Source organism: Entelurus aequoreus, linkage group LG06 (genome assembly GCF_033978785.1).
Source record: "Entelurus aequoreus isolate RoL-2023_Sb linkage group LG06, RoL_Eaeq_v1.1, whole genome shotgun sequence".
Lineage (NCBI taxonomy): Eukaryota > Metazoa > Chordata > Actinopteri > Syngnathiformes > Syngnathidae > Entelurus > Entelurus aequoreus.
Window position 1 is genome coordinate 962,092 of NC_084736.1, and position 24,419 is coordinate 986,510.

At 37.2% G+C, this 24,419-nt stretch overlaps 1 protein-coding gene across 4 annotated transcripts in view; it reads left to right on the plus strand.

Moving 5' to 3' along the window:
• Positions 1–24,419, plus strand: part of LOC133651709 (oxysterol-binding protein-related protein 7-like) — a 94,213-nt gene that overhangs the window by 63,011 nt on the left and 6,783 nt on the right. For all 4 annotated transcript variants that reach the window (XM_062049747.1, XM_062049749.1, XM_062049746.1 and 1 more), the window contains 8 exons: positions 5,957–6,028; positions 11,699–11,913; positions 11,979–12,116; positions 15,278–15,341; positions 15,407–15,485; positions 19,019–19,163; positions 19,222–19,375; positions 20,482–20,608. In XM_062049747.1, coding sequence (XP_061905731.1) covers positions 5,957–6,028; positions 11,699–11,913; positions 11,979–12,116; positions 15,278–15,341; positions 15,407–15,485; positions 19,019–19,163; positions 19,222–19,375; positions 20,482–20,608 — 994 coding nt within the window. The remainder of the gene's footprint in view (positions 1–5,956; positions 6,029–11,698; positions 11,914–11,978; positions 12,117–15,277; positions 15,342–15,406; positions 15,486–19,018; positions 19,164–19,221; positions 19,376–20,481; positions 20,609–24,419) is intronic.

Below are 24,419 nucleotides of genomic sequence, written 5' to 3' on the forward strand. Positions count from 1 at the left end.
TCAAAGAACCCGTAAGTAGCTCAGTTGCCCGGATGTCGGCCCTCACCCATAGTCAATATTTCTTACTGAATTAAAATCCATTTCATTGTTGTTTGGGTCCCAAAAAGTCAGAATTATATTAAAAAAAAAGAAAAAACAATTTCTAAAAGCGTAATGTTGTATAAACAATACAATAGAATGTAGTACAAACTTGGATAAACAAAGTTATGCCCATCTCTAGCTATAAGCTAATGCTAGCTGTAAGCTAATGCTAGTTATAAGTTAATGCTAGCTATAAGCTTATGCTAGCTATAAGTTAATGCTAGTTATAAGTAAATGCAAGCTATAAGCTAATGCTACCTATACGGCAATACTAGCTGTAAGTTAATGCTAATTATAAGTTAATACTAGCTATTAGTTAATGCTAGCTATAAGCTAATGCTATATACAAGGCAATACCAGCTATAAGTTAATGCTAGCTATAAACTAATGCTAGTTATACAAACCCTGTTTCCATATGAGTTGGGAAATTGTGTTTGATGTAAATATAAACGGAATACAATGATTTGCTAATCATTTTCAACCCATATTCAGTTGAATATGCTACAAAGACAACATATTTGATGTTCAAACTGATAAAAAAAATAGTTTTTGCAAATAATCATTAACTTTAGAATTTGATGCCAGCAACACGTGACAAAGAAGTTGGGAAAGGTGGCAATAAATACTGATAAAGTTGAGGAATGCTCATCAAACACTTATTTGGAACATCCCACAGGTCAACAGGCAAATTGGGAACAGGTGGGTGCCATGATTGGGTATAAAAGTAGATTCCATGAAATGCTCAGTCATTCACAAACAAGGATGGGGCGAGGGTCACCACTTTGTCAACAAATGTGTGAGCAAATTGTTGAACAGTTTAAGAAAAACCTTTCTCAACCAGCTATTGCAAGGAATTTAGGGATTTCACCATCTACGGTCCGTAATATCATCAAAGGGTTCAGAGAATCTGGAGAAATCACTGCACGTAAGCAGCTAAGCCTGTGACCTTCGATCCATCAGGCTGTACTGCATCAACAAGCGACATCAGTGTGTAAAGGATATTACCACATGGGCTCAGGAACACTTCAGAAACCCACTGTCAGTAACTACAGTTGGTCGCTACATCTGTAAGTGAAAGTTAAAACTCTCATATGCAAGGCGGAAACCGTTTATCAACAACACCCAGAAACGCTGTCGGCTTCGCTGGGCCTGAGCTCATCTAAGATGGACTGATACAAAGTGGAAAAGTGTTCTGTGGTCTGACGAGTCCACATTTCAAATTTTTTTTGGAAACTGTGGAAGTCGTGTCCTCTGGACCAAAGAGGAAAAGAACCATCCGGATTGTTATAGGCGCAAAGTTGAAAAGCCAGCATTAGTGCCCAAGACATGGGTAACTTACACATCTGTGAAGGCGCCATTAATGCTGAAAGGTACATACAGGTTTTGGAGCAACATATGTTGCCATCCAAGCAACGTTACCATGGACGCGCCCCTGCTTATTTCAGCAAGACAATGCCAAGCCACGTGTTACATCAACGTGACTTCATAGTAAAAGAGTGCGGGTACTAGACTGGCCTGCCTGTAGTCCAGACCTGTCTCCCATTGAAAATGTGTGGCACATTATGAAGCCTAAAATACCACAACGGAGACCCCCGGACTGTTGAACAACTTAAGCTGTACATCAAGCAAGAATGGGAAAGAATTCCACCTGAGAAGCTTAAAAAATGTGTCTCCTCAGTTGCCAAACGTTTACTGAGTGTTGTTAAAAGGAAAGGCCATGTAACACAGTGGTGAACATGCCTTTCCCAACTACTTTGGCACGTGTTGCAGCCATTAAATTCTAAGTTAATTATTATTTGCAAAAAAAAAAAAAGTTTGAGTTTGAACATCAAATATCTTGTCTTTGTAGTGCATTCAATTGAATATGGGTTGAAAAGGATTTGCAAATCATTGTATTCTGTTTATATTTACATCTAACACAATTTCCCAACTCATATGGAAACGGGGTTTGTATGTTATTGCTAGCTATAAGCTAATGTTAGCTATAAGGCAACACTCGCTATAAGCTAATGCTTGCTATAAGGTAATGCTAGTTATAAGTAAATGCTAGCTATAAGTTAATGCTAGCTATAAGCTAATGCTAGCTATACGGCAATACTAGCTATAAGCTAATGCTAGCTATATGGCAATACTAGCTATAAGTTAATGCTAGCTATAAGCTAATGCTAATTATAAGTTAATGCTAGCTATAAGCTAATGCTAATTATAAGTTAATGCTAGCTATTAGTTAATGCTATATATAAGGCAATAATAGCTATAAGTTATTGCTAGCTATAAGCTAATGTTAGCTATAAGGCAATACTCTCTATAACAGGGGTCACCAACGCGGTGCCCGCGGGCACCAGGTCGCCCGTAAGGACCAGATGAGTCGCCCGCGGGCCTGTTCTAAAAAAAAAAAAAAAAAAAAAAAAAAAAAAAAAAATATATATATATATATATATATATATATATATATATATATATATATATATATATATATATATATATATATATATATATATATATATATATATATATATATATATATTTAAAAAAAAAAAAAATTAAATCTACGTAGAAAAAACACAAGATACACTTTCAATCAGTGCATCAACCCAAACAACCTCCCCCATGCACACTCATCCACACCCACTCACACAAAAGGGGTTATTTCTTTCTGCTACCAATATTCTGGTTCCCACAACATGAACAACACATCTGCAAGGGACACAGTCCCTGAAGCACACATGATTGTATAGGCTGCTGGTCCACTAACATTTTCATTAATTACTATTTTTTATGTAATTATTTTTATATTGTTTTACTTTCTTTTTTATCCAAGAAAATGTTTTTTATTTATCTTATTTTATTTATTTTTTTTTTAAAAAGGGCCTTATCTTCAACAGACCAGGTTGTCAATGAAATTAGATTTGTTTAAAGGGTTTTTTAAACCAGGCCCAGTCCAGATAATGTCCAAGTCGGACTCAGCAACACACACCTTCATTCATGTACACAGGAACAAATTAGGGAACACAACAGATTGCATATAATTTATAAACAAAATTACATTTTCAAAATAAGCATTTATGTACAGTCCGGATTATGTCCAGGTCACTCAAATTAGGGAACACAACAACAGATATCATATAATCTATAAACATAATTATACTTTCAAAATAAGCCTTTGAGGACTTCTCATCTTTTTTTAAATGTTTTTTGGCATCATTATCGTTTTCAACCATGTAACTTTCCAAAGTTAGAAAATACTGAATAAATGTTTTAAAGAAAGTAATACTAAGTGAATATCTGTTTTTGGCCTTAAAAATATACATTTTACCGAGTACTATAATTAAATTGACTAAATCATGATTGTCAATGAACTCTCCTAAAATAACAGAAACCACATTAAGCTTCATAAACAAACCAATCCTTAAACACATTTTTTCAACTTCCACCCAAAACAAAGACACAATATGACAATACCAAAACAAATGCAGGGTGGATTCAGGCTCCTGACAACAAAATTGGCAATCATCTGACTCTGTCATATTCCATAATTTTAACATTTTCCCTGTGGGTAAGAAGTTATAAATAATTTTAATTTGAAAATAACGATTTTGCACATCGATAGTGGTTTTATAAATTAGTTTGAATATGGCATCCCATGGCAACGGGCAGTCAAAAAAGTCCTCCCTTTTTTCCATTTGTGTTTTATGAGGCAGCCTTCAAAGATGTCTTTATTAAATACAAATTATATATTTTTCTATTTATTTTAGTTCCTTTTTGCCAACTAGAATTTCTTATTAGAGGTTTACAAACTAATAATTTAGTAGTTCCATAATTAATTATTTGTTTCCATCTTTTCCCAATTACTCCAGTTAGTTGATAAAATGAAAAGCTTGAGCAAGCATCACCATACATAGCTCTAAATTCATCATACTTCATAATTTTACCATTCTCATTGATAATATCATTGACAAAAATTATTCCTCTTTCAAACATATTTTTCCAAAAGAAAGGCTTTCCATCTATTACAATATTAGAGTTCATCCATATTAACTGCTGCAAAATATCGTCTCTTTTTTCTGGCACATAAAATTGAAAACACCACTATGAGTGGATTGTTTCCTTTGTTTCCCAGCAGACTCTCTGGGAGGGGATCACTTGTAAAAAAGGATACAATTTATTTTGATACAGTACATGTTTTTTGTCCAACAGGACATTTGTGTACCACTCAATGTTTAAATACATCTTTGGAACAATTGATGCTTTTAAAGACAGACACATAGCTTCCATGTTGAGAAGTTTCAGGCCCCCATATTCATGCTCATTGTACAAAACCTTTCTTTTAATCTTTTCTGGTTTGCCGTTCCAGACAAAATCGAAGACCCTCCGCTCATAAATCTTAAAAAAGTTTTGTGATGGAGCTGGTAATGACAAAAACAAATAAATAAATTGAGGAATAATTAACGAGTTGGCAATAGACATTTTACCATACAAGGTTAGGGATTTCCCTTTCCATAATTGCATAATTTTGTCCAGCTTTCTTAGTTGATTATCATAATCTACTGAGCCCAGATCTTCCAGATTTTCTGGGACAACAACACCAAGTATGTTAACTGGTCCATCTGTCCACAAAACAGGCACTTTGCATTCCATTCGAAAGGACGTTCCCTTTAGATTTCCGATCCTTAACATTTTACATTTATCATAATTAAGCTTAAGGCCAGATTGCTGTGAAAATATGTCCAAAAGATTAAGAAGGTTCCGCAAACAATGAGGAAAAATCTTATCTTTGTGAATCAGCCTTTTCTGACATGAACTTCATCAAGAACAAACACAGAACACGCCTCACTGATTGATGCACATCTGCAAGACTCACTCAGAGTTGCAGTGTCAAGTTACACACCAGAGTACAACACCCTAGTTAACAGCATGCAATGCCAGGCTTCCCACTAGATAACAGATAACAGATTTGGTGTCCAGTTCAAAGTGTGACATGATTTAAAAATTTGAGAGTTTACTTTTGTATTTTACATGAGTTATTATTTGTACAAACATGGTGCAAAGTAATTCATGATTTGTTAAAAAATGTTAGTGGCTAGCTAGTTAAAATGGGATATTGTGATTTCACAAGACTGTCTTAGAAGTGATCATTTGAAAATGTTCAATTTGAAAAATGTGCACTTAGAGAAAATATAAAAATAAAGTGTTGCATATTGATATTTATCTGTTTCTATATATATTTATTGTGAGAAATCATTCAGATGATCAGTGTTTCCACAAAGATAAATATAATTAATTATTAATAATAACAGAGTTAAAGGTAAATTGATCAAATTGGCTACTTCTGGCAATTTATTTAAGTGTGTATCTAACTGGTAGCCCTTCGCATTAATCAGTACCCAAGAAGTAGCCCTTGGTTTCAAAAAGGTTGGTGACCCCTGCTCTATAAGCTAATACTAGCTATGAGCTAATGCTTACTATAAGCTAATGCTAGTAAGTATCTTACGGGCGTCACATTTATTTGTGTTAAAGTGTCCTTTTTGTTTGGAATATTCATAGTTTTAGTTCACTTTTTCATTCTTTATGTGTCATCAACAATGTTAGACTGTATTCTACTTCTTTCTTTACATGTGTCACTGAGTCCAAGTGTTTTCAAACAAAGTTTTACCACAGAAAAGCGATTTTCCAGCCCCGGATCCTGCTTTGCAGTTCTGCTAACAGTAACAATTGACAAGTGTTCATGCCGGAAAAGAATGAAAATAGTCCACAAAGTGTCCTTTGACAAAGGCAATCAACTTTAATGAAGGGGATCTTTTGGGGGCGGAGTCACACAGAAGGAAACATGGCTTTTAAAAACGAGTTGAACTTGATTTTCTTTTGTGTTGCTCAGCCAGTGTGACTCTGAAATACCGAGAGAGTCTGAGGACCGCACCTGACAAACCTTCGCTGATGTCCGACACAGGTAACACCTTTCCTTGACTTTTACCACCGTCTTTGAGAGATCATACACCTGCAAAACATTTCATAGTTTAGGAAATACAGGATAAGTTGTACATTTCTTTGTGCTGGCAAATACTTGTGTGTTGTTTTGGTGATGACTGGTGGAATGGTGCATGCATCAGCAGTGGTGTCCCCCTGGGTCACTGGGCGTTTGGGCCTTAACACTAGACGCCCTCTCCAGGGGTGGCCAGCCACAGAGTGATCGGCCCCGGGCTTGCGTCAATCCCATTGAGTCATGAGTCGCTTGGTGTTGAGCAGCAGACTTCTCATGGGACTATGCACGGCAGGGGTGTCCTTTTTCCTGAATCAAGCCTAAGCTGACCGCATACCTCCTAGCTTGCTACTTGGGGGCCCAGCAGGGATCTTTCCTCCTCATGAACAGCCACTGGCTGCCTCCAATGCAGCTTTGATGCAGGCTTTGGCCTCAGACTCCCAGGTCTACAAGCTAAACTCGACGTCTATTGCAACGGTCGCCCCGGGGGGTGGGGGTGGGTCCGCCACATCTGCGGTCCTCTCCAAGGTTTCTCATTGTCATCCCATTGGGTTGAGTTTTTTCTTGCCCTGATGTGGGATCTGAGCCGAGGATGTCGTTTGTTGCTTGTACAGCTTTTTGAGACACTCGTGATTTTGATTGATGACACCGTAGGTGTTTTTGCTCGTAAGCATCTTCCACTGAGTTCTCCCAGGGTATTGTGAGTTCGATGATGAACACCTTTTTTGGTGAAGGTCTCAGGGTGGTTAGGGCGCTCTCCGGAGGAAACGCAGGCTGCCGGCCAAGATAAGCCAGCATCCTCCAGTCGCGGGCCAAGCGTAGCTGGCATCGCTCAGGTGGCGCAGGCTGGAGGAGATGCGGATGAAGAGACAGGGCTGCGGCGCTAGCGCTGAGCGGCGGGTCAGACAAGCTTCACAGTGTCTTGGCTGAATGAGCAGGTATCGGAAACCTTGGTCTCCTTGGACGCATCCTCGCTCATCCATGCGGACTGGACACTCTCTTGGTTGCTTTGTTGGGTCTGCTCCTGTCTCTGGCCATGCTCCCCCCCACCCCAGCAGACGATGGTGTGGAACACCGCAGAGGTCACCACAGTGTATGTTTTTTTGTTGTTTTACTTTTGTGACTTTGTGTAGAAGTGGCTGCAGTCTGCTCTTTTTAATGTATTTAATGTCCTTTGTGTTCTTTGATATTTCCCTCTTACACACGTTTTAACTTATTTTCGGGTTTCCCTATGTCTAGCATTAAAAGATTACAGTTGGTACAAAATGCGGCTGCTAGACTTTTGACAAGAACAAGAAAGTTTGATCATATTACGTCTATACTGGCTCACCTGCACTGGCTTCCTGTGCACTTAAGATGTGACTTTAAGGTTTTACTACTTACATATAAAATACTACACGGTCTAGCTCCAAACTATCTTGCTGATTGTATTGTACCATATGTCCTGGCAAGAAATCTGTGTTCAAAGAACTCCGGCTTATTAGTGATTCCCAGAGCCCTCTCCAAGGTTTCTCATTGTCATCCCACTGGGTTGAGTTTTTCCTTGCCCTGATGTGGGATCTGAACCGAGGATGTCGTTGTGGCTTGTGCAGCCCTCTGAGACACTCGTGATTTAGTGCTATATAAATAAACATTGATTGATTGATTGTTTGTGTGCTATGGCTATGAGTTTTTTTTCCCCTTGGCCTCAGTCTGGACCCCCTCTCCAGGGGCCCAGGCTTAGACTGATTTTTTTTTCTGGTGAGGGGCAGCTTGAGGGCGCCATCTCCGTAGAGGTCTATGGTGGGGCATCGTGGAACTCCGAGCCATTTTTTGATGTCGCCTGTGACTTTTCTTTGCAACTTCTCCACGATTGAGATTGGGACCTCATAAACTGCGAGAGGCCACAGTATCCTGGGTAGGAGTCTGAACTGCAGGCACCAGGCCTTTAACTTTCCAGGCAGTTTGGTGTTATCGATGGGCTCTAGGCCGTTATCGATGGACTGTAGGCCACTGCTGATATCCTTACGCAGTTGTTGCACCTGGTCTTTGTCCTTCAGGCTTGTATCATACCACCTACCAAGGCTCTTTATAGGCTGCTCAAACAGTGTTGGGATTGGGTCATCTCTGATGAAGAATTTCAGGTTTGAGAGCATTCCCTTTACAACTGAGATGATTCGTGACTTAGATGGTTGATCTTCATACGGGCCCAACTGATGTTCTCTCCCAGTTTTCTGAGAAGCCTCTTGGTGCATGGGATGGTGGTGGTCAACGTTGTAACATTGTCCTTGTAAGCTCTGAGTGGGGGGAGGTACTGGCCAGAGTCAACCCGCTGACCGCCTAACACCCACTTTGAGGCGCGGGTGATCCTCCATCGCCATGAATGCCAGGGGTGAGAGTGCATCCCGCCATGATGCCTACTTCCAAGCACTGCCAAGAGGTGGTAAAGTCAGAGGTGGTGAAGCAGAACTGCACATCCTAGAAGTAGGATTTAACCAGGGCTGTGATGGTATCCGGTATGTGGAAGAAGTTGAAGGCAGACCACAGGCATTCATGGGGTACCAAACCAAAGGCATTGGCAAGGTCCAGGTAGACTACAAGGAGATCCTTTCTCTCTGCCTTTTCTACTTGGATCTGGTGCCAGATCATGCTGGAATGTTCTGAGCACCTGGAGAATCCTGATATTACTGCCTTTGTACAGCTGCATTGATGTACTCATTTATTTGCAGATACTCGCCCATCCTTTGTGCAATGACACTGAAGAAGATTTTGCCCTCAACATTTAGCAGGGAGATTGGTCGGAATTGGCTCATGTTCTCTGCATCTTTCTCCTTTGGGATGAGGACTCCCCCTGCCCTATGCCATATTTGGGGTATCACCTTCTTCTGCCATGCTGTTCTCATGAGCTTTCAGAGAAACCTCAGGACATCCGGTGCGTTCTTGTACACCTTGTATGGGACTCCATTTGGCCCCGGGGCAGATGCCGTTCTTTCTCGTCGCGCAGTGCTTTCCACCTCTTTCCATGTTGGATGGCTGATCAGCATATGATGTTCAGTAGGGTCAATTGGTGGGATATCTGAAAGGATGGTGAGACATTCAGACCGCCTTGAGTCTGGGTGCGTTGCTTTTAGGTGATTTTCCAGGTCTACCTTTGTTGTTTTAAGGGCTCCACTTTTTTACTTTGAGAAGATACTTTTGAGGAACTTGAAGGGATATTTATAGAACCATGTTCTAGTTTTTCTTTCTTCCTTTTACATTTCCGTAGGATCTCTTCTCTGCGGAGGGATGCCAGTTGGGTTTTAATGTTGACTTGAAGCACATTTATGCCTTCCCTTTCCACTCCAGAGGCTTTTTTCCACTGTTTCCAAAGTTGTCTCCTTTCAAGGGCCTGATCTCATGTTGCCTCCTGGAAACTGGTGCGGTTGAGACGTTTTTTCCACCTTTCCTTACTTGCACTCCGAAGCGTTCTGACCCATATTGATAGATGATGTCCCCCATTCTCTCCAACTTCTTTTCCACTGTCTCTTGTAGTTGTTCGAGGGACAGGGCCAGGTCAGTTTTGATTGTTTCCCACAGCTTCTTATCCACGACACCAGGCCACTTCACATGCAGTCTAATCCCTGCTAGTCTCATTTCGACTGCAGGTCTAGGAGGTTGGGTCGGTTCTACCGCCGTTGTCATCAGCTCTGTATTTGCTTCCTCCGAGACAGTGGTACTGATGTACTGCAAGCTGTGGTTTGTGTCCAGTTGCTGTACTTCATTCGACTGATTTGACTCCTTTCGTAGAAAGTAGTCAATGTGAGGCCTCCGTTTCTCTTCTCTCAAACACTTCTTCTTTCCCTGGTGAACTCTCAACCCGTGATGTGATGTAATGCTCCTCCAACCACAGGAACATATATGCAGTTTGTGCCCTGCCGTCGTAGCTGTAGCTGTGGCAAATGCTGTGGCACTCTCTTGTACTGTGCTCTTACTCATTGTCGTTTCCGGTCCAGGGTCTGTTACAGTGATGTCAGCCGATGAGTCATCTTCCGCCCCAGCTCTCGCAGTGTTGTTCTGTCGTCTTTTCGTTGCTATAGCGGGTGCTTCCAACATGCGAAGGCACGGGAAGCTACAAGCATGTGAAGCTAGCCCATGCCCGTCCCAGTGACTTCTATTCCCTCCTGTCAGCTGTCTTTCCACGTAGTATTGTTAAATGTACTCTGTTTAAAAAGTACTTATACACACAAAAATATTTTAACCTGTTTAAAAAATTTAAAAAAACTATAAACAGACAATACATTTCCCATATTTTCTGGACTATAGAGCTCACATCTAAATAAGCCACACACACCAACTTGGTTCCCATATATTAGTTGCACCGGACTGTAAGCCGCAGATCTATACGTTGTGAAATGTTAAAACATTTTAACGTATCAATCAATCAATGTTTACTTATATAGCCCTAAATCACGAGTGTCTCAAAGGGCTGCACAAGCCACAACGACATCCTCGGCTCAGATCCCACATCAGGGCAAGAAAAAACTCAACCCAATGGGATAACAATGAGAAACCTTGGAGGGGACCGCAGAACGTAATGCTAACATGCTAACAGTTGTAACATGTTGATGTAATGCTAACATGCTAAAAGGTGAAACATTTTGACGTAATGCTAACATACTAAAATGTGAAACATGTTGATGTAATGCTAACATGCTAAAAGGTGAAACATTTTGACGTAATGCTAACATGCTAAAATGTGAAATATTTTTGACATAATGCTAATATGCCAACAGTTGAAACATTTTGACATAATGCTAACATGTCAACATGTTAACAGGTATGATATTTAATATAATGCTAACATGCTGACAGTTTAAATATTTTGACATAATGCTAACATGTTAACATGCTATTTAGTAAATATTAAATACCTCAATTGTTTCCAAGTGGTGTCTGTAACAAGGCAGTAAAACTGATGCTCAAACAACAGAAGTCATCATCATGGACTTACTAGCTGTGCAAGCTTGCTCTCCAATCAGCTAAACAGACTCAATAACTCTACGATCATGTTTTGGTGAATTTACTCATAAATATGTTAGCATATTAGCTCATGCTAATGACGCTAACTTTATTATATTACGATAGCAGGTACAAATATGCATGAAAACACTCCTACAGACATCACACATGGGACGCTTTAGTAAGTAAGAATTGTTTTAGTTATATTGTAAAACGTACAAATGTTGCTTGGAGTGATGAATGAAGAACCCACAAGAGTAGATACGCTATGGACGGCTAGAAGACGGAAAGGCACTCTGGTTGAATAAAAATAAATTTAAAAAAAGCACTGTTGGAAAATGGAAGGACACTGCAGCACCTGATAATTTGTCCAAAAGATGGCACCATAGCACAAATAAAACTAACTTTGTTCAATTCTTTTGTCATCTTTTTTTGGAAAATAAAGAGAAAAAATTACTGTGGAAATTTGTTAAAATTCATCATAGCTTTTAAGCTAGGTAGCGATTAGCCACGCTATTTTCCAGATAGCGATTAGCACGCTAGCTTTCTTATCCAGGGAATGAGCAGTATCACCAGTATGATGAATTTGTTTTAAGATCATTTCAATTTGAAAGGATTGTCCTGAGTTTTGTCATTTAAGACTAAACGATATCATGATATCAGGTCGGCGCCGTATCCTCCCAGCGGCGGGGGCAGACAACAGTCATGTGGGCATCATGACCATCTTGTACAACAACATCGGCAAAGACCTGTCTCGCGTGTCCATGCCCATCGTCCTCAACGAGCCCGTATCGCTGCTGCAGAGACTCTCGGAGGAGCTGGAGTACTCCCAGCTGCTCGATATCGCCAACCGCACCGACGATCCGTACGAGAGGATGGTAAGTATCGCTCAAGTTGGTCGTCACGCTCCAAACGTCCCTTCAAGGTGATTGTACTCCTGCAGGTTTATGTTGCTGCCTTTTCCATCTCCGGGTATGCCTGGGCATCTTGGCGATATCGCTACAAACCTTTTAATCCTGTTCTTGGAGAAACCTACGAGAATATCCGAGAAGATCGAGGATTCCGATATGTCAGCGAGCAGGTGACTTCTTCCTGTCCAGAATGTTAGCGGTAATCTGCTGCTGTCAATCATTTAGATTATTCTCATGTGCCACTTTCAACTAATAATTATATTATGTGCCACTTTTAACACTTAATATTATCTTATATGCCACTTTTAACTAATAATTATATTACGTTCCACTTTAAACTAATAATCATATTATGTGCCACTTTTAAGTAATATATTATGTGCTGCTTTTAACTAATAAATATATTACGTGCCACTTTTAACACTTAATATTTTTTGTGCTGATTTCTATTATTATTTTATTATGTGCTGTTTTAAACTAATATATTAATCGCCTTTTTAACACTTATTAGTTTCTGTGCTGATTTCAACTATTAATAATTATTTCATGTGCTGCTTTTTATTATTAGCCTTTTTTAACACTTAATATTATTTCAGGTGCTGATTTAAACTATAATTATTTGCTGTTTAAACTAATATGTGCCACTTTTAACACTTAATATTTAATGTGCTGATTTCAACTATTAATAATTATTTTATTATGTGCTGTTTTAAATTAATTATGTGCCACTTTTAATACTTAATATTATTTTATGTTCTGATTTCAACTATTAATGATTTCATTTGCTGTTTTAAAATAATAATTATTCGCCTTTTTTAACACTTAATATTATTTTATGTTCAGATTTAAACTTATGTGCTGCTTTAAAATATATTATTTGCCTTTTTTTTTAACAATATTAGTTTCTGTGCGGATTTCAACTTTTAATAATTATTATTCTTATGTGCTGTTTTAAACTAATAATTATGTTATGTGCCACTTTTTAACACTTAGTATTATTTCATGTGCTGATTTCAACTATTATTTTATTATGTGCTGCTTTAAACTAATGCTTTTTATCTGCTTTTAACACTTAATTAGTTTCTGTGCTGATTTCAACTATTAATAATTATTATTCTTATGTGCGGCTTTATACTAATAATTATATTATGTGCCACTTTTAACACTTAATAATATGTGCTGATTTCAACGATTAATAATTATTTTATTTACTGTTTTAAACTAATAATTGTATTATTTGCCTTTTTTAACACTTATTTTTGTGCTGATTTCAACTATTTTATTATGTGCTGCTTTAAAACATTTGCCTTTTTTAGCACTTAATATTATTTTATGTGCTGATTTCAACTATTATGTGCTGCTTTAAACTAAAAATTATATTATTATTCACCTTTTTTAACACTTTATTTTATGTGCTGATTTCAACTATTGTGCTGCTTTAAATTAATAATTATATCATGTTCCACTTTTAACACTTAATATTTTTTATGTGCTGTTTTCAACTATTAATTATTATTTTATTATTTGCTGTTTTAAACTAATATTTTTTATTATGTGCTGCTTTTAACACCTAATATTAGTTTATGTGCTAATTTCAACTATTAATAATTATTATTCTTATGTGCTGCTTTAAACTAATAATTATATTATGTGCCACTTTTAACACTTACTATTATTTTATGTGCTGATTCCAACTATTAATAATTATATTATGTGCTGCTTTAAATTAATAATTATATCATGTTCTACTTTTAACACTTAATATTATTTTGTGCTGTTTTTCAACTGTTAATTATTATATTATTATTTGCTGTTTTAAACTAATACTTTTTATTATGTGCTGCTTTTAACACCTAATATTAGTTTCTGTGCTAATTTCAATTAATAATTGTTATTCTTATGTGCTTCTTTAAACTTATAATTATATTATGTGCCATTTTTAACACTTACTATTATTTTACATGCTCATTTAAACTATTAATAATTCTTTTATTTGCGGTTTTAAACTAATCATTTTATCAGCCTTTTTTAACACTTATTTTTTGTGCTGATTTCAACTATTGTATTATGTGCTGCTTTAAAATAATGATATTTGCCTTTTTTAACACTTAATATTATTTTATGTGCTGATTTTAACTATGTGCTGCTTTAAACTAATAATTATATTATTCCTCGCCTTTTTTTACATTTTTTATTTTATGTCCTGATTTCAACTATTATGTGCTGCTTTAAACTAATTATATTATTCATCGCCTTTTTTTACATTTTTTATTTTATGTGCTGATTTCAACTATTAATTATTCTTATTCTTATGTGCTGCTTTAAACTAATAATTATATTATGTGCCACTTTTAACCCCCCTAATATTTTTTTATGTGCTGATTTAAACTATCATTATTATTCTTATGTGCTGCTTTAAACTAATAATTGTATTATTATTCACCTTTTTTAACACTTATTTTATTTACTGATTTCAACTATTTTATTTTTTGCTGCTTTAAACCAATTATATTATTCGCCTTTTTTAACACTTAATATTTTACGTGCTGATTTCAACTTTTAATAATTATATTATGTGCTGCTTTAAACTAATAATTATATTATGTTCCACTTTTAACACTTATTATTTTATGTGCTGTTTTCAACTATTAATTATTTTATTATTTGCTGTCTTAAACTAATAATTTGTATGTGCTGTTTTTATCACTTAATAATTATTTTATGTGCTGATTTCAACTATCATTATTCTTATGTGCTGCTTTAAACTAATAATTATATTATTCGCTTTTTTTTAACACATTTTATTCACTGATTTCAACTATTAATTATTATTATTCTTATGTGCTGCTTTAAACTAAATTATATTATTATTCACCTTTTTTTAACACTTATTTTATTTACTGATTTCAACTATTATTATTTGTATGTGCTGCTTTAAACTAATTATATTATGTGCCACTTTTAACTCTTAATATTATTTTATGTGCTGATTTCTACAATCAATTATTTTATGTGCTGTTTTAAACTAATAATTTTATTATTCGCCTTTTTTAACACTTAATATTTTATGTGCTGATTTCAACTTTTAATTATTTTATGTGCTGTTTTAAACTAATAATTATATTATGTGCCGTCTTCAACAATTGATATTTTATTACAAATAATTGTATTGTGTTTCTGTCAAATATTTGTATTCTTTTGTGTTGCTTTTAACACTTAACATTGTTTTATTGTATGCTAGTTGTTTTATGTTCTGTTTTCAACACTTAATATGATGTGTTTATAAAAGCTGCATGAGAGTAGAAATAGTCGTAAAAGTTGTTGTGTCCAGGTGAGCCATCATCCTCCCATCTCTGCCTGCCACGCCGAGTCCAACAACTTCACTTTCTGGCAAGGTTGGTCACCAATGCAACTTTTGTGCAGATGTCCAAGTTTGTAAGTGTGCATGCTCCTGGTGCAGATCAAAGATGGAAGTACAAGTTCTGGGGGAAATCAGTGGAGATCATGTCGAGTGGAAACGTCAACGCTACCTTGCCCAGGTGAGACATGTTGATGTCATGCTAAGGTGCTATCAAGTGAAACATTTTGATAATGCTAACATGCTATCAGGTGAAACATTTTGACAATTCTAACATGTTATCAAGTGAAACATTTTGACATAATGCTAACATGCTATCAGGTGAAACATTTTGACGTATTGTGAACATGCTATCACTTAAAACATTTTGACGTAATGCTAACATGTTATCAGTTAAAAAGTGTTGACACAATGCACAGATGCTATCAGTTAAAAATTTTGATAAAAGATAACATGCTATCAGTTAAAACATTTTGACAAAAGCTAACATGCTATCAGTTAAAACATTTTGACATAATGCTAACATGCTATCAGGTTAAACATTTTGACATATTGCTAACAAGCTATCAGGTGAAACATTTTTACGTAATGCTAACCTGCTAACCGGTGAAACATTTTGACGTAATGCAAACATGCTAGCAGGTGAAACATTTTGACGTAATGCAAACATGCTAGCAGGTGAAACATTTTGACGTAATGCAAACATGCTAGCAGGTGAAACATTTTGACGTAATACGAACATGCTATCACTTGAAACATTTTGACGTAATGCTAACATGCTATCAGTTAAAACATTTTGCCACAATGCGTAGATGCTATCAGTTAAAACATTTTGACAAATGCTAACATGCGATCAGTTAAAACATTTTGACATAATGTTAACATGCTATCTGGTAAAACATTGTGACATAATGCTAACATGCTATCAATTGAAACACTGAGATAATGCATACATGCTATCAGGTAAAACATGTTGACATAATGCCAACATGCTGAAAGGTGAAACATTTTGACGTAATGCTAACATGGTATCAGTTGAAACATTTTAACATAAAGCTAACATGCCATCAGTTAAAACATTTTGATAAATGCTAAGATGCTAACAGGTGAAACATTTGACATAATGTTAACATGCTAACAGGTGAGATATTTTACATAATGCTACCATGCTATCAGTTAAAACATTTTGACATAATGCATACATGCTATCAGGTAAAACATTTTGAGATAATGCTAATGTGCTCTGAGGTAAAATATTTTGATATAATGCCAATATGCTAGAAGTTGAGACATTTTGACATACCGCTATCATGCTGTCGTTAAAACATTTTGATGCTAACATACTAACAGCTGAAACATTTGACATAATGCTAACATGCTAGCAGTTGAAACATTTTGACGTAATGCTAACATGCTTGCATGTTAACAGGTATGACATTTTATATGATGCTACCATGCTAACAGGTGAAACATTTTGACATGATGCTAACATGCTTGTCTGCAAAGAGTAAAAGTGAGGTTTCTAATATTCTTGCAGATATGAATATTCATGCATATATGATGATGAATATTCATGCATATATGATGACTATTCATGCATATATGATGATGATGATGATGAATATTCATGCATATATGATGATGGATATTCATGAGTATATGATGGTATTTATCATTTATTATCATTTATTCATGCATATATGATGAATATTCATGCTTATATCATGATGAATATTCATGCATACATGATGCTGATGAATATTCATGCAATACATGATGATGAATATTCATGCAATACATGATGATGATGAATATTCATGCATACATGATTATGATGAATATTCATGAATACATGATGATGAATATTCGTGCAATACATGATGATGAATATTCATGCATACATGATGATTATGATGAATATTCATGCATACACGATGATGACTATTCATGCATACATGATTATGATGATGATGAACATTCATGCAACACATGATGATGATGAATATTCATGCAATACATGATGATGATGAATATTCATGCATACATGATGATGAATATTCATGCATACATGATTACGATGATGCTGAATATTCATGCATACATGATGATGAATATTCATGAGTATATGATGACTATTCATGCATATATGATGAATATGTATGCTTATCATGATAAATATTCATGCATACATGATGCTGAGGAATATTCATGCAATACATGATGATGAATATTCATGCAATACATGATGATGAATATTCATGCATACATGATGATGATTATGATGAATATTCATGCATACATGATGATGAATATTCGTGCAATACATGATGATGAATATTCATGCATACATGATTATAATGAATATTCATGCATACACGATGATGAATATTCATGCATACATGATTATGATGATGATGAACATTCATGCAATACATGATGTTGATGAATATTCATGCAATACATGATGATGATGAATATTCATGCATACATGATGATGAATATTCATGCATATATGAAAATGATGAATCTTCATGAATACATTATGATGAATATTCATGCACATATGATGATGATGAATATTCATGCGTACATGATGATGAATATTGATGCATACATGATGTTGATGATGATGATGAATATTCATTAGAGATGTCCGATAATATCCTGCCGATATTATCGGCCGATAAATGCGTTAAAATGTAATATAGGAAATTATCGGTATCGTTTTTTTATTATCGGTATCGTTTTTTTTTTAATTTTTTTTTTTTTACACTCATTGACACTCATTCACACAAAAGGGTTGTTTCTTTCTGTTATTAATATTCTGGTTCCTACATTATATATCAATATATATCAATACAGTCTGCAAGGGATACAGTCCGTAAGCACACATGATTGTGCGTGCTGCTGGTCCACTAATAGTACTAACCTTTAACAGTTAATTTGACTAATTTTCATTAATTACTAGTTTCAATGCAACTGTTTTTATATTGTTTTACTTTCTTTTTTATTCAAGAAAATGTTTTTAATTTATTTATCTTATTTTATTTTATTAATTTTTTTTTAAAAAGTACCTTATCTTCACCATACCTGGTTGTCCAAATTAGGCATAATGTGTTAATTCCACGACTGTATACATCTGTTGATATCGGTATCGGTTGATATCGGTATCGGTCATTAAAGAGTTGGACAATATCGGATATCGGCAAAAAGCCATTATCGGACATCCCTAATATTCATGCATACATGATGATGAATATTCATGCATACATGATGCATATTCATGCACACAGATGATGATGATGATGATGATGAATAATATTCATGCATTCATGATGATGAATATTCATGTATACATGATGATGATGAATATTCATGCACATATGATGAGTATTCATGCATACATGATGATGAATATTCATGAATACATGAGGATGATTATGATGAGGAATATTCATGCATACATGATGATGATGAACCTTCATGCATACATGATGGTAATGATACATATTCATGCATACATGGTGATAATGATGAATATTCATGCTTACATGATGATGAATATTCATGCATGTATGATTATGATGATGGATATTCATGCATATATGATGAGTATTCATGCATATATGATGATGATGAATATTCATGCATATATGATGATGATGATGATTATGAATATTCATGCATACATGATGATGAAGAACCTCCCTGCAGATACGGGGACCACTACGAGTGGAACAAGGCGGTGACGTGCATCCACAACGTGCTGAGTCAGCAGCGCTGGTTGGAACATTACGGCGAGGTGGTCATCAAGAACAACTCTAGCGATGTCTGCACCTGCAAGATCACTTTTGTCAAGGTCAGGATCTACAAGATCTACTTATTTCCAAGATGCTTAGATTATCTTCCATGGCCAGTCTCGATATTGGGGGTCTGACGGAACCAAGAACGAGGTCCAGGGTGTGGTTCTAGACCGAGCGGGGAAAGTTGTCCATCGCTTTGGAGGACTTTGGCATGAAGGCATCGTCTGCGACACGCTGCCCGCCGCCTCCAAGTGTGTCTGGAAGCCCAGTGAGTATTTATATTGCATATTTATATCACTTCAAATTCATATTAGGGGACGGCGTGGCGCAGTTGGGAGAGTGGCCGTGCCAGCAACCTGAAGGTTCCTGGTTCAATCCCCACCTTCTACCAACCTCGTCATGTCCGTTGTGTCCTTGAGCAAGACACTTCACCCTTGCTCCTGTGGGTCGTGGTTAGGGCCTTGCATGGCAGCTCCCGCCATCAGTGTGTGAATGGGTGAATGTGGAAATAGTGTCAAAGCGCTTTGAGTACCTTGAAGGTAGAAAAGCGCTATACAAGTATAACACATTTACCATTTATATTTACAGTATATCACTTCAAATGTATATCGCCTCATATTTATATTACCTCATATTTATATCACTTCATATTTATATCACTTCATATTTGTATTACCTCATATTTATATCGCCTCATATTTATATCGCCTCATATTGATATCGATTCATATTCATATCACATATTTATATTGCTTCATATTTATATTGCTTTATATTTATATTACCTCATATTTATATCACTTCATATTTATATTACCTCATATTTACATTATATCACTTCAAATTTATATCGCCTCATATTTATATTACCCCATATTTATATCGCCTCATATTTATATCGCCTCATATTTATTTCGATTCATATTCATACTATCTCATATTTATCACTTCATATTTATATTACCTCATATTTATATCGCTTCATTTTATATAACTTCATATTTATATTACCTCATATTTATATAACTACATATTCATCACTTCATATTTATATCACTTCATATTTATATCTCATTTATATCACTTACTTATATCACCTCATTTATGTCACTTCATATTTATATCACCTCATATTCATATCACTTCATAATCATATCGCCTCATATTTCTATCACATCATATGGTCTCATATTTTTATCACTTCATATTTATATCGCCTCATATTCATATCACATAATCATGCCGCCTCATATTTATGACTTCATATTTGTATCACCTCATATTTATAATCACCTCATTTTTGCATGTTGATATCCTTCTTGATATCACTCATACCCTTCATCGTATGGCCAAATGTCATATTTCCATGTGCAGACGTGCAGCCCGAGGATCACGTCGACTTCTATGGTTTCTCACAATACGCCAGAGAACTCAACGAACTCCCAGCTGACCTGAGATCAGTTCTTCCTCCCTCTGACACGCGCTTCAGACCGGATCAGAGGTAATGTGTGTGTGTGCGCGCGTGTGTGTATGTGTGTGTGTGTCGGGGGGACAATATCACATTCTCATACTTTCTGTATCATACAGGAAGAAATATCACATTCTAATACTTTTTGTATCATACAGGAAGGAATGATATCACACTAATACTTTCTGTATCATCCAGGGAGTCGATGTCACTATATTTAAACACAACGTCTTACTAACGCTGTGACTGTTAATATAACGAGTAATAATTCCTTTTATGTGCGTTACTACGACGTTAGCGATACGTTGGCTGTAACGTGGCACGCTACTTTTGTTTGTCAACAAGTTCAAAGCAGGAAGTAACTTTTTACCAATGAAAACAACTCAAATGAACTTGATGTCAAATAGGAGGCAACATCACACAGCAAACATGGAACACATACTCACAACTACTACTACAGTGAGGGAATAATGAACAACTAATCAATGAATGAATCCTCCAATACTCACTACTACTACTCCTTCGAGGGAATAATGAACAACTAATCAATGATTGAATCCTCCAATACTCACTACTACTACTGCGAGGGAATAATGAACAACTAATCAATGATTGAACCCTCCAATACTCACTACTACTACTGCGAGGGAATAATGAACAACTAATCAATGATTGAACCCTCCAATACTCACTACTACTACTGCGAGGGAATAATGAACAACCAATCAATGATTGAATCCTCCAATACTCACTACTACTACTGTGAGGGAATAATGAACAACCAATCAATGATTGAATCCTACGATACTCACTACTACTAATGTGAGGGAATATTGAACAACTAATCAATGATTGAATCCTACAATACTCACTACTACTACTGCGAGGGAATAATGTACAACACATCAATGATTTAATCCTCCAATACTCACTACTACAACTGTGAGGGAATAATGAACAACTAATTAATGATTGAATCCTCCAATACTCACTACTAAAACTGCGAGGGAATAATGAACAACTAATCAATGATTGACTCCTCCAATACTCACTACTACTGTGAGGGAATAATGAACAACTAATCAATGAATGAATCCTCCAATACTCACTACTACTACTACTACTGTGAGGGAATAATGAACAACCAATCAATGATTGATTCCTACACTACTCACTACTACTACTACTCAGCCTGCAGTAGTCGTCATGGGGAGCGGTCGCATCTTTTTTCACTCCCACGGTAGCGGTCGTTTGATTCCACACTTTCTCCTTTTTTTAATGTGGATCACGGATTTGTTTTTTAAACCACCTCGGATACTTTACCCTATTGAAAATGAGAGTCGTGAACGCGAAATGGACAATCACAGTGATTTTTATCTCATCGACAATACATCGGCGAAGCACTTTAGCTACGGAGCTAACGTGATAGCCTCGTGCTTAACTGCAGATCGAAACAGAAGAAACATGCCCCTGACTGGAAGGATAGACCGAAGATCAACAATACTACTATTACTTCTACTATCAGGAGACACCTAACCAAACCCTGGACCTGTAACCACCCGATTAATGCTGTCCCGCCTGGCGAAGCCTAGCAATGCTGCTGCTAACGACGCCATTGTAGCTAACTTAGCTACGGGACCTCGTCGGAGCTATGCTAAAAACATTAGCTCTCCACCTACGCCAGCCTCTTTTTGCTCATCTCAATCCGAGCTCACCTGTGCTCCAGCGGTCGGCGACTCGATGGAGGACTTCACCCCGTTCATCGATGCGATCGGCGGACCGGCGGCGGAGGATGACGACCCAGACACCGGTGAAGACAGCGGTCCGGCGGCAGACAGCGCGACGACGGACAAGGAGGTGACTGTCGACAACAACACCCTGGTCTGCGGTAGAGACGGCGGAGCAGGGGTCTTCACGGCCTCTCCCCGGTCCCTGACGGTCGGGGACGCGGCGCCTGGACCCATGGCCTATACAGGATTCAGGGGCCTCTTCATCTAAAGCTGGTCTTTGTTCTCAGGTACACCTAAGCCCGCGAAATCCACAACCCCCCATCCTGCTCCCCCCTCTCCAACTCTGCCCCTAACCAAAACCCGCGGGAAAAAAACCCGCCCCCGCTACCTGTGCCCCCCTCTCCAACTATGCCCCTCCCCTTCACCTGGCTGACGAACAATAGGCCACTCTCCCCCTCCTCCCCCTCCTCCTCCCACAAGCCTCTACATCAAAACAGAGAACTGGACTGCCCTTCATCTTCAACTTCAACTTCAATAACAACCAACATGGCCATCCCTCCTTTTTCTGGACATTACCACTATACAGCGGACTCTGAGGCTCTTTTTGGTTCCAGTGGGCTTCACATCATCCACCTTATTGTGAACAGCCTCTCTGGAACCAAACTCGACCAAATCAGAGAAATGTTCCTCAACCAGAAGGTAAAAATACTGTGTTTCTCTGAAACCAAATTAGATCAAAGTGTTTCTGACTCAGAGATAGAGATAGAAAACTTTTCGGTTATCAGAAAGGACAGGAATAAACATGGTGGGGGTGTTTGTATGTATATTCACCAGGATATTACATACATAACTCGCACTGATCTCAACCACAATGCCCTTGAATCTGTGTGGGCGGAAATCAATTTTAAAAACGCGAAGCCAGTACTGATAGGGACTGTATATAGACCCCCTAATCAGAGTGACCTCTATGAGGCTCTAGAGGAGTGCTTGGCTGGGGTAGACAACGTGGAGAAAATTATAACTGGAGATCTGAACACAGATATTAAACGCAGAGATGCACCTGTCTCCAGATCCAACAGCTAGCTTTGTAATCTACACGGTCTTTCCCAGCTAATAACACTACCTACAAGGGTGTGTGATTCCACCCAATCAACCATAGATCTCATTCTCACTTCAGACCGGCCTAAAATAAAAAATAGTGGGGTCATGATCTGTGGTCTCAGCGACCACTATCTAACCTTCTGCACCCGAAAAAAAGCTAAACCCAAAGCCAACAACCACATAACAGCCCAATCCAGATCCCTTAAAAAATAGTCCAGTGATAATTTCAACCTAAAATTAGGTGAGTGGGACTGGTCCCCTGTGCTCGCGAGCAACCTGGTCGATGATGTTTGGGATCGCTTCAAAACAGCGTTCCTAATGATTCTAAACGACATGGCTCCCGTGAAAACAGTCAGGATCAAAGCCCGCTCTGAACCATAGATGAATCCGGACCTATTAGCTGCCATAAAAGACAGACAGAAAATACTCCGAATACCAAAAGTGCAAAACCGAAGTAGATAAACAACCCAATAATAACAACCTCAAATCACTCCTTTCAACACTCAAAAAGCAATGCAATAAATTTAGAAATAAGACAACCAACCTGACTAAATCCTTAAAAAAAAAGTACATTACCGACAAAATAGAGGAAAACACAAATAAGCCACGTGAGCTCTGGAAAATCCTTAACAACCAGCTTCCTGGTTGCAGCCAGAAACTTAAAACCAGACTAACCAACATCACTATCAAGGAGGGTGACTCCCTCATTACAGACAAAATGGAGGTAGTAAGCATACTTAACACCTTTTTCACCAGCATAGCCACAACTCTAGTCAACAAGCTGTCCCACCACTCAGGTCGCTTTGGTGTAGAACACATTAAAGCCTTCTACAGAAAGCTAGGAGTATCCAACAACAATTTCAAATTAGAAATGGTCTCAGCTGACGAGGTGCTCAGGTCGATAGTTACTTTGCCACTAATAAACTCATGTACAAATTCCAATCCGGCTTCAGAACTAACCACTCCACTGACACATGCCTTCTCTATCTGACCGACCACATCAAACATGAGGT